The sequence below is a fragment of the Trachemys scripta genome, chromosome 9, assembly GCF_013100865.1.
Source record: "Trachemys scripta elegans isolate TJP31775 chromosome 9, CAS_Tse_1.0, whole genome shotgun sequence".
Classification (NCBI taxonomy): domain Eukaryota; kingdom Metazoa; phylum Chordata; order Testudines; family Emydidae; genus Trachemys; species Trachemys scripta.
Genome location: NC_048306.1, coordinates 54,783,962 through 54,794,707, shown reverse-complemented (window position 1 = coordinate 54,794,707; position 10,746 = coordinate 54,783,962). Strand labels below are relative to the sequence as shown.

The window sequence follows — 10,746 nt, the reverse complement described above, 5'->3', positions numbered from 1 at the left end:
AGATTAAAGTGTTCTCCCACTGGCTTTTGAGTATTATGATTCCTGATGTCAGATTTGTGTCCATTAATTCTTTTGCGTAGAGACTGTCCAGTTTGGCCAATGTACATGGCAAAGGGGCATTGCTGGCACATGATGGCATATATCACATTCTATGCATCGGAAGAAGTGGGTTGTAGCCAATGAAAGCTTATGCTCTAATAAATGTATTAGTCTCTAAGGTGCCACAAGTACTCCTGTTCTTTTTGCGGATACAGACTAACACAGCTGCTACTCTGAAACCTAACTTTAGCGTATTTGACCTTTCAACCATAACAGTCTTTTACTGTAATATTTTATATGGAATATATTGTTTGCAAACTACATGGAAAATGTAATGGATGAAAGATGCTATATAACTATCGTTTTTCTGGAAAAAGTTGATATCGCTAATGGTTATTCAGAACTCGCTGAGTCCTGTGTGCTAACTTGAAAAAAAAAGTCTGACTGTCCGGTGCACTGTCTGCATGTTAGCTGCAACCAACAGCTCCCACAGAGCTTAACGCCCTTTTAGGGCGCCATTACACACGTACACGCAATGGACACATACAGACGGTAGCCACTCACGTGAGTGCAAACTCCCAAACCCAAAGGCACCTGCACGCTACAAGCCCACATGCACGCAGTTCGCGCACACAGCATGCACGTAGCCAGGCACGCACACAGCCCGGATGTTGGACGCGCACGCATATACGCGCGTGCACAGCCCGATTGTGGCCTGGGAGCGCGCAGGCCAAGCGCTGGCGCGGGCCGCAGCTCAGCCGCAGCCGGGCGCGGGGGAGGGGGCTGATGTGCAGGCGCGCGGGACGGTGTCCGGCGAGAGCTCGGGGGCTGGTGACGCATTAAGCACGCGCCGCGCGATGAAGGTGGCGGTGGCCGGCTGCTGCCATGGCGAGCTGGACAAGCTTTACGAGACGCTGGAGCTGCTGCAGCGGCGCAATAACGTGCGTATCGACCTGCTGCTGTGCTGCGGAGACTTCCAGGCTGTGCGCAACGAGGCGGACCTACGCTGCATGGCCGTGTCGGCCAAGTACCGCCACATGCAGACCTTCTACCGGTGAGCGTCGGGCCTGGCCGCTCGCCCTGGAGCCCCGCGGCGCCCGCTTTGTGCGCCTCTGTTGCCGTGGGGAGCAGAGCGCTGCCAGATGCGGTACCGGGAACTTCCCGTCCCCGACCGCCGGCGCGAAAGCGGGGGAAGGATGCGCCCTCTACCCAGAGTCGCTGGGTAACTGGAGCTCGGACCGCCGCCTCCTGGCCCGAGCCTCCCCTCTCTCCTCAGGTCTCTACCCACTCCGTGGCCCTGCGGGATTCTGCAGAGATCGGGATAAGGCGGGATCCCCCTGAACTGAAACGCAGCCTGAAACTGAGCATTGTCGTTTTGATATACAAATAAATAACAGTAGCTTTGTTTTCAGTAAAAAGAACGAGGAGAACTTGTGGCACCTAAGAGACTAACACAGGGGTCGGCAACCTTTCAGAAGTGGGTTGCCGAGTCTTCATTTATTCACTCTAATTTAAGGTTTTGCATGCTAGTAATACATTTTAATGTTTTTAGAAGGTCTCTTTCTATAAGTCTATTATGTATAAACTATTGTTGTATGTAAAGTAAATACATTTTTTAAATGTTTAAGAAGCTTCATTTAAAATTTAAATTAAAATGCAGAGGCACCCCCCACCCCCTCCCCACCCCCGGACTGGTGGCCAGGACCCGGGCAGTGTGAGTGCCACTGAAAATCAGCTCGCGTGCCACCTTTGGCACGTGTACCATAGGTTGCCTACTCCTGGACTAACACATTTATTTGGGAATAAGCTTTCGTGGGCTAAAACCCACTTCATCGGCTGCATGCAGTGGAAAATACAGTAGGAAGATATATATAATACACACAGAGAACATGAAAAAATGGGTGGTGCCATACCAATTCTAATGAGACTAATCAATTAAGGTGGGCTATTATCAGCAGGAGGAAAACAACTTTTGTAGTGATGATCAGGATGGCCCATTTCAAACAGTTGACAAGAAGTTGTGAGCAAGAGTAGGGGAAAAATTAGCATGGGGAAATAGTTTTTACTGTTTGTAATGACTCATCCACTCACGGTCTTTATTCAAGCCTAATTTAATGGTGTCCAGTTTGCAAATTAATTCCAGTTCTGCAGTTTTGAATAAATTAGATCTGTCTTTGAACGAAGAAATCTTAAAAATCCAACTTTTTTGCATGTAGACTTGTGTAGGACCAATCTCTTCTGCTGCTTAAGCATGTAAGCATCTTGAAATATCACTTGTGTATTGTTAAGATGTTGTTTTTCTGTTTCTGAAATAGGTATTATTCGGGCGAGAAGAAGGCTCCTGTTCTCACAATCTTTATTGGGGGTAATCATGAAGCCTCAAATCACTTGCAGGAACTGCCATATGGAGGATGGGTGGCACCAAACATATATTACCTTGGTATGGAATGTCACTTAATTCTTTGATTTTACAGATTTAATGTATAAATATGGGCTTGAACTTCTAGGGGTTAAATATTGAGGTATCTTCTATAAATTCTTAGATTTCTAACTAGGTTGAGATACATATTACTGTTTTGGATTTTGTTTTTGGAGTACTGGCTATATATTATTGGGAGAACCTCAGGAGGATTCAGTTTTGCTTCAGGTGCTCAGTTGAAGTTTAGCAGAATATAGTAAGATGTCTTTGGCTAGGTGATCTGGTGAGCCCCAGTCTTCGTTTTTAGTGACTTCAGTACTTCTGGGTTCTGTTTTTGGTTTCTTTCTGTATTCTCCAAGGGCCAGTGTTTAAATTATGCTGAGGATTCGCCAGTTTTTCTCTTTACCCTCCACCTCACCCTTTCTATCCAATCTTGGATTTCAAATTGGCTCTGAAATTTCCTATTGGATGACCTGCAAATAGATGGATTGCATCAAAGAAGATGGTAAGCAAGTGGACTTCAGTGCTGCCTTGTACAGACGAAGATGGTGATGTTTGCATGACAATCTGACAAGTTGATGGGATAAGGGGTAGATGACCAGCCATCATATCAAACTCTCTCTGCAACTGAATTTAATCTTCCTTCTTAATCTCTTTACTCATGCTACATTCTCTCATCTCTGCTTATCTTTCCTATTTCCCAGGACCACAACCTGAGTATTATCTTTGACCTTTTTTCTTATTTGTTGGTGGTTTCGCTCTAATATTGCCCAAATTAGCTTCTTTATTATCCCTACTACTCCTAACACCCTTCCCTATGCCTTGGTCACTTTTTACAATTAATGTAACCCACCTTTGTCTGGTCCCCTCACTACTGTCCTGTTTCCATTCCAGTCAATTGGACATGCCACTGCTAATGACCTTTCTCTCCTGCTCCTATCATTAAATTGGCCTTACTGCTTTCTGGATTAAGTTTAGGTTCTTTGCTTCTTATCTACAAGACCTTATTCTGCATTAGAAAAGAGACGGCTAAGAGGGATGATATGATAAAGGTCTATAAAGTCATGAATGGTGTCTTTCTCCATGTGGCTTGTGCTTTCTCTGTTTCAAACACAAGCTGCCCAGCACAAGGCTTGGAAGCCTTTTCTGTCCATAAGTATGCCCCTGCATGCCTTGCTGAGTCATAAGGTGTATCCCTTGCCTTCTCTCAATGGGTCAGTTGTATGGCTGATGGTCCTTAATGGGCCATCAAGCAGGGTAGACAACGCTGATGCCAAACTGTCTGGGGGTGTTGCGCAGAAGCATAGCACAAGTTTTGTCATACATATCTATAACCCATAATACAAAGGTGATTATCGTATTTGGCAAATTATAACATTTTGCAGATATCTTACATGGCATATCTGCCACAACTCATTGCAATTTTATAATATTAATATTCATAATATCTTCAAGTGTCCCCCAGATTCCATACAGAGTCACACACGCCCCAAGCAAAATTGATGCAGAAAGGGGTGTCCCTAGCCACTGCTGAATGCATCATAAGAATTTTTCATTTTTGGTTATGTATCACTACAGCTTCTAACTCAATGTCAAGTATCACTGTATAACAGAAATACACCTCTACCCCAATATAACGCTGTCCTCGGGAGCCAAAAATTCTTACCGCATTCTAGGTGAAACCGTGTTATATCAAACTTGCTTTGATCCGCAGTAGTGTGCAGCCCCCACCCCCTCGAACGCTGCTTTACCGTATTGTATCTGAATTTGTGTTACATCGGGTCACGTTATATTGGGGTAGAGGTGTAGTTTATCAAAATTAGATTTGATTAGATCAGGCTTTTTTCTATAAAGCTTATTTCATTCTCTGAAAGACTTTCTCATCTGATGATACTCTAATATAGACCTTACTACTTTCAAGGGTGTAATTACCTGGGCATTCAGCCATGACAGCAATGTGGTAGTGTACCTCAGTTTCCCTTTCTATACAGCAGACTAGATTTGTAAAGGTTTCTCTACTGTGCCAAGTTTCACAATTGCTTACAGGTATCAGTTGTAACGTTTCACTATCAAAAAGCTGTCTAGCATACTGTGTGTTTTTAAGTATTCTTCCCAACATGTTTGCAGGCTTTTTATCAAAGTCATACACATTGTACCTTTTTAGCAGGGTTGACATAAAAATCAAATACATTAGAAGGCTAAACCTTAACAGTAACACCAAATTTGTTACCAGTCATTGTTTATAAGTATCTTGGTCATACCATGCCTCTTGTCTCACTAAGGGCTAGTCTACACTGGCAACCCTAAAGTGCTACCACAGCAGCGCTTTAACGTGGCTTGTGTGGTCAAGGCAGAGTACTGGGAGAGCTCTCCCAGTGCTCTAATAAAACCACCTCCACGAGGGGCGTAGCTACCAGCGCTGGGAATGCGGCTCCCAGCGCTGGTGCGCTATTTACGCTGGAGCTTTACAGTGCTGAAACTTGCTGCGCTCAGGTGTTTTTTCACACCCCTGAGCAAGAAAGTTGCAGCGTTGTAAATTGCCAGTGTAGACAAGCTCTAAATATCTTGGCTGGCCAGGTGTGTACTCAGTGCTATCAGTTATGGGGCAAATCTTCCCCCTTCCTTATCTGCTAGGTAGATTTTCAAATTCTTATCTGCTACCAATTTCAAGGCTGGATGCTCATTTTTCCCCTCACAGGATTGGGTCCCTTTCCCCCCACCCCACTTCTCCTAGAAGGTTGAAAATTGAGCCTCCCTGCTTACAGGAATCCCTTTACTGGCTAGGTGTGTTCACCAACTGCAGCCCCTCTGTTCTATGAACATCTATACAGACATTCTCCTGCATGTTTGCTTGTGGATCATCCATCATCACCACCAGCTTAGAGACTGGACTCTGTCTTAAAGAGATACCAAACAAATCCAAAGTGTCAAAGCAGGGATTGGCAATCTTTGGCACACAGTGCGCCAGGGTAAGCACCCTGGCGGGCCAGGTCGGTTTGTTTACCTGCTGTGTCCGCAGGTTCGGCCGATCGCAGCTCCCACTCGCTGCGGTTCGCCGCTCCAGGCCAATGTGGGCCGCGGGAAGCAGTGGGGGACGAGGGATTGGCCTGGAGTGGTGAACCACGGCCAATGGGAGCTGCGATTGTCCAAACCTGTGGACGCAGCAGGTAAACAAACCGGCCCGGCCTGCCAGGGTGCTTACCCTGGCGAACCCCGTGCCAAAGGTTGCCGATCCCTGGTCTAAAGGGTGAGAAGTATCGGGGGGTAGCAATGTTAGTCTGTATCCACACAAGCAACAAGGAGTCCGGTGGCACCTTAAAGACTAACAGATTTATTTGGGCAGAAGCTTTCGTGGGTAAAAAACCTCACTTCTTCAGATGCATGGAGTGAAAGTTACAGATGCAGGTATTATATAATGAAACATGAAGAGAAGAGAGTACCTCACAAGTGGAGAACCAGTGTTGACAGGGCCAGTTCAATCAGGGTGAATATATCGGAGGGGTAGCTGTGTTAGTCTGAATCTGTAAAAAGCAACAGAGGGTCCTGTGGCACCTTTAAGACTAACAGAAGTATTGGGAGCATAAGCTTTCGTGGGTAAGAACCTCAAGAAGTGAGGTTCTTACCCACGAAAGCTTATGCTCCCAATACTTCTGTTAGTTTTAAGGGTGAATATAGTCCACTCCCAATAATGGATGAGGAGGTGTCAATTCCAGGAGAGGCAAAGCTGCTTTTGTAATGAGCCAGCCACTCCCTATTCAAGCCCAAATTAGTGGTGGTAAATTTGCAAATGAATTTTAGTTCTGCTGTTTCTCTTTGAAGTCTGTTTCTGAAGTTCTTTTGTTCAAGAATAGTTACTTTTAAGTCCGTTATAGAATGTCCAGGAAGATTGAAGTGTTCACCTACTGGCTTTTCTATGTTACCATTCCTGATGTCCGATTTGTGACCATTTATTTTTTTATGTAGGGACTGTCTGGTTTGGCTAATGTACATGGCAGAGGGGCATTGCTGGCACATGATGGCATATATCACATTAGTAGACGTGCAGGTGTCGCTAGAGTAGATATGGGGACAGTAGGCAACTGCAAGTACCCGCATGGCCCCACAGTATGCGAACATTTTTATGTCTGACTTAGAACAACGCTTCCTCAGCTCTCGTCCCCTAGTGGTACCCAGAAATCATCTACTACAGGACTGGCCCAACAAGGAAAATAACAGAACACGACTGGCTATCACGTACAGCCCCCAGCTAAAACCTCTCCAGCGCATTATGAACGATCTACAACCTATCCTGGAAAACAATCCCTACTCTCTCAGACCTTGTGAGGCAGGCCAGTCCTCGCTTACAGACAACCCCCCCAACCTGAAGCAAATACTCACCAGCAAGTATGCACCACACCACAGAAACACCAACCCAAGAACCAATCCCTGTAGCAAACCTCGTTGCCTACTCTGTCCTCATATCTACTCTAGCGACACCATCAGAGGACCCAACCACATCAGCCACACCATCAAGGGCTCATTCATCTGCACGTCTACTAATGTTATATATGCCATCATGTGCCAGCAATGCCCCTCCTCATCTATTATTGGGAGTGGACTATATTCACCCTGATTGAATTGGCCCTGTCAACACTAGTTCTCCACTTGTGAGGTACTCTCTTCTCTTCATGTCATTATATAATACCTGCATCTGTAACTTTCACTCCATGCATCTGAAGAAGTGAGGTTTTTACCCATGAAAGCTTATGCCCAAATAAGTCGGTTAATCTTTTAAGGTGCCACCGGACTCCTTGTTGTTTTTAAAGGGTGAGAATTTGCCTGCTCTCCCTGCATACTTGTGGGTTACTGGTTTTTCAGAGCAGAACAGCCTTCTGACTGAACCCAATCTTTCCTCAGTACCTGAGTCACAGACTGTTTACTTAAAGAATCAGCATGGAGATTCTTGACCAACATGCTGGTCAAGCCCAGCCATTTGGCTACAGGGCTGTTCAATTTCTCTAACAATTTTTGCCCCATCTGAAACCTTCTCTAGGCTATCCACATTGGACCTTTCTAAAGCAAGGTCAGTGGATCTATACACTTCAGAAAGACTCTGGCAGTCTCCCAAACAAACTGTTGCTTTCCCTATACAGTGATTCACCCTGAGTTAACTCAATCAGATCACTTCCACACCCATCATTTGCAGCAAACTGCTTGCAAAAACTACCATGAAGATTTTTCTCTTCAGGAATCTTTCTAAGCAACAATCTCTCCCCCAAACCCCGCTCTACAGAAGCATTGCTCTGTGGAGCCACAACAAACTCCCTCTGAGTTTATTCCAGAGGTGATTCTGGGTGTATTAAGAGGAATTTCACACAACCTCCTTTTAGGCAAGCTGCTAAACTCCATGGTTAAAGGGTTAGAGGCATTCTTTCCCTCTGCAGCTTTCCTCACTGGTAAAATGCAGGTTACCCCTCACAAGCTTAGGAACACTTCCTTCTTGGGTTTCAGTCAAGTCCAGAACCACTCTGGGACAAATGAAATATCCTCAACCATCATAGGCTGACAGGCACCTTCTGTCTGCTCCACAGACAGAGGACTGGAGGTACGTTCTCCTTCATTAGGCACACTGCTATTTGCAACAGACAAAGAATTGGAAACTGTTTTTTCTTCAACAGATAAACTGTTGCTTTCTACAAACAGTGGCTCATCATACTGAGTTACTTTAAGTAAATCACTTTTACTTTGTTCAGTCTCACTTTTATAAACTTCAGTTGCCAGCAATCCATCACCCACCAGAAATCTATCCTTTCCTTCCTCAGTTAGGGCTTCACACTGACCATCAACTCTAATTTTCTCTAAAGAAATGTTTTCCTGAGCTTCTTTCTGTGCTTCATTTAACTCCAGATTCACTTCTGAGATATTAGACAGATATTCAGAAATTTCTTCACCATATAAACTGCTTTTCTGACTGGACAAAGCTATTTTCCACAATCCCAAGGCTAGAGAGACTCTCTTCCTTGTTATAGCATACCTGGTTAAACACATGCAACTGCATTACAAATCTGACTGTTACAGACAACATACAGAGGATTCACATTCATACTTTATCTTGGTTTGGGTTATGACATTACCCTGATTAACATAGTTACCACATCATTATTAAACAACATACCAACATTCTTATAAACTGAACAGTCTCTATCTCCATCATTGCTGTAGAGAGGAGCTGAGCTTCCAGGATAACACAGTACAGGTCTGTTGCATCTTACGTGTATTTAACATGTGCGATTTCAACTTTACGCAGTCGGCAAAAAACAAAAAAAAAAGAGAAACAGTTTTAATACTATACCTGTAGAGCGGGCGATTTTGCCCGCCATTGAACTCAATGGGGTTTTGGCTATACGTGGTTTTCGCTTTACGCGCTAACCGCGGAATGGAACCCCCGCGAAAGATGAGACAGACCTGTACCTGCTGTTCTTTTATTTATTTTGATTCGGAGTTTAAGTCTGGCAACATCGGTCTCAGCTTGCAGCAGATCCATTCGCCTCCTGTGAGATTTTCTTTCTCCAGCTTGCTTAGTTCTTTCCTCAGCTCGCCTAGCTCTCTCCTCAGCCTCTTTTCCAGCTGGGCCAAGGCTTGCTTCTCTTGTATTCGAAGTTCTCCCATTTCTCTCTCATGCTGAAGACACTGGCTCTCTCTCGGGGCTTGCAGTTTTGATTGTGGATCACTCGTTGTGACTAACCTTAACTTTTGACACTCTGTTTTAAATTTCAAATTTGGAATAGCATGGGGTTCTGATCCAAAACCCAAATGATCTGGTTCTGTGTTAACTACTCCAAAGTGACCTGTGGTGTTTGGGGCAGCTCTCACTGGAAATGCTAAGGTCAGGGCAGGCTGTAAAAGGGAGAGCAGATACTCACCAGTCTGTGAGTAACACTGAAGTTAAACTCCCCAACCAGTCACAAACTGTGCTTCTGATTCCCCACACTGGTTATCAAGAAGCAAAAAAGAAATCACATAGCTCCCTTTATTGCATTTCAATTCTCTGGCTCCCAGTCAGCACCTAGGTCCAGTACTGTAGAACTTATTTAAAAAACAAAACACCAAACTGCTCACATATACAAAATGTTCTGACCCCAAAGGATCAGCCACATTACCAGGTCAGTTTAGGTTTGAATCTTACCCAAAACACTACGCTGCCAGCCAATCCTTCAGTGTCTGAAACTAAAGGTTTATAATAAAGGGAGGGAAAAAAAACTACTTGGCTTCACAACATCCCTGGCAACAAAACTATAATGGGGTTCAAAAGAGAATTAGATAAGACCATGGAGGATAGGTCCACCAATGGCTATTAGCCAAAATGGTCACTGACACAACCCCATGCTCTGGATGTCCCTAAGCCTCTGACTGCCAGAAGCTGGGACTGGACAACAGGGGATAGATCACCTGATAATTGCTCTATTCTGTTAATCTCCTCTGAAGCAGTGGTCTCGAACCTTTTTACACACAAGATCACTTTTTGAATTTAAGATCAACCCAGGATCTCCCCTTCCCCAAGGCCCTGCCCTACTGACTCCATTCCTCCCTTCCTCTGCCGCTTGCTCTCCCACACCCTCACTCACTTTCACTGGGATGGGGCAGGGGGTTGGGGTGCCGGAGGGGGTGCAGGCTGGGACAAAGGGGTTCGGAGTGGAGGAGAGGGCTCCACGCTGAGCCTGTGGCAGGGGGTTGGCATGCAGGAGGGGGTGTGGGGTGCAAGCTCTAGGAGGGAGATTGGGTGCAGGAGGGGGCTCCAGGCAGGGACAGGGGGTTGTGGTGCGGAAGAGGGTGAGGGGTGCAAGCTCTGGGACGGAGTTTGGATGCAGGCCCTGGGCTGGGATAGGGGGTTGCAGTGCAGGAGGGGGTGTGAGGTATAGGCTCCGGCTGGGAGGCACTTACCACAAGTGGCTCCCGGTTGGCGGTGCAGCAGGGCTAAGGCATGCTCCTGCCTGCCCTTGCCCCACGCTGCTCCCGGAAGCGGCTGGCATGTCTCTGTGGTCCGGGGGAGAAAGGCAGCTCCGTGCGCTGCTGCTGTCCCCACCCCCGGTGCCGACTCTGCAGCTCCCATTGGCCAGGAACTGCGGCCAATGGGAGCTGCAGGGATGGCATGTGTGGACACCTGCTGCTCTCCTTCCCCCTTCCCCTCCCCCCCGGGGCTGCAAGCACTGCCCCCGTAGTTCCCATTGGCCACAGTTCCCGGCCAATGGAAGCTGCGGTGTTGGCGCTGGGAGAGGGGGCAGCACGTGGAGCCACCTGCTCCCCCCCCC

General features: G+C 46.2%; 1 protein-coding gene across 3 annotated transcripts in view; it reads left to right on the top strand.

Annotated features, from left to right (window-relative positions):
* The first annotated feature begins 814 nt into the window (after positions 1-814).
* DBR1 (debranching RNA lariats 1) overlaps positions 815-10,746 on the top strand; it is a 29,882-nt gene continuing 19,950 nt past the window's right edge. The window contains exons 1-2 of one of the 3 annotated variants that reach the window (XM_034781373.1): positions 815-1,093; positions 2,355-2,479. In XM_034781373.1, the coding sequence (XP_034637264.1) occupies positions 897-1,093; positions 2,355-2,479 (322 nt within the window). In that variant the 5' untranslated portion in view covers positions 815-896. Of the gene's footprint in view, positions 1,094-1,536; positions 1,556-2,354; positions 2,480-2,545; positions 2,964-10,746 lie in introns of those variants that run through there. The other 2 variants (XM_034781375.1, XM_034781374.1) reach the window with 2 other exon arrangements.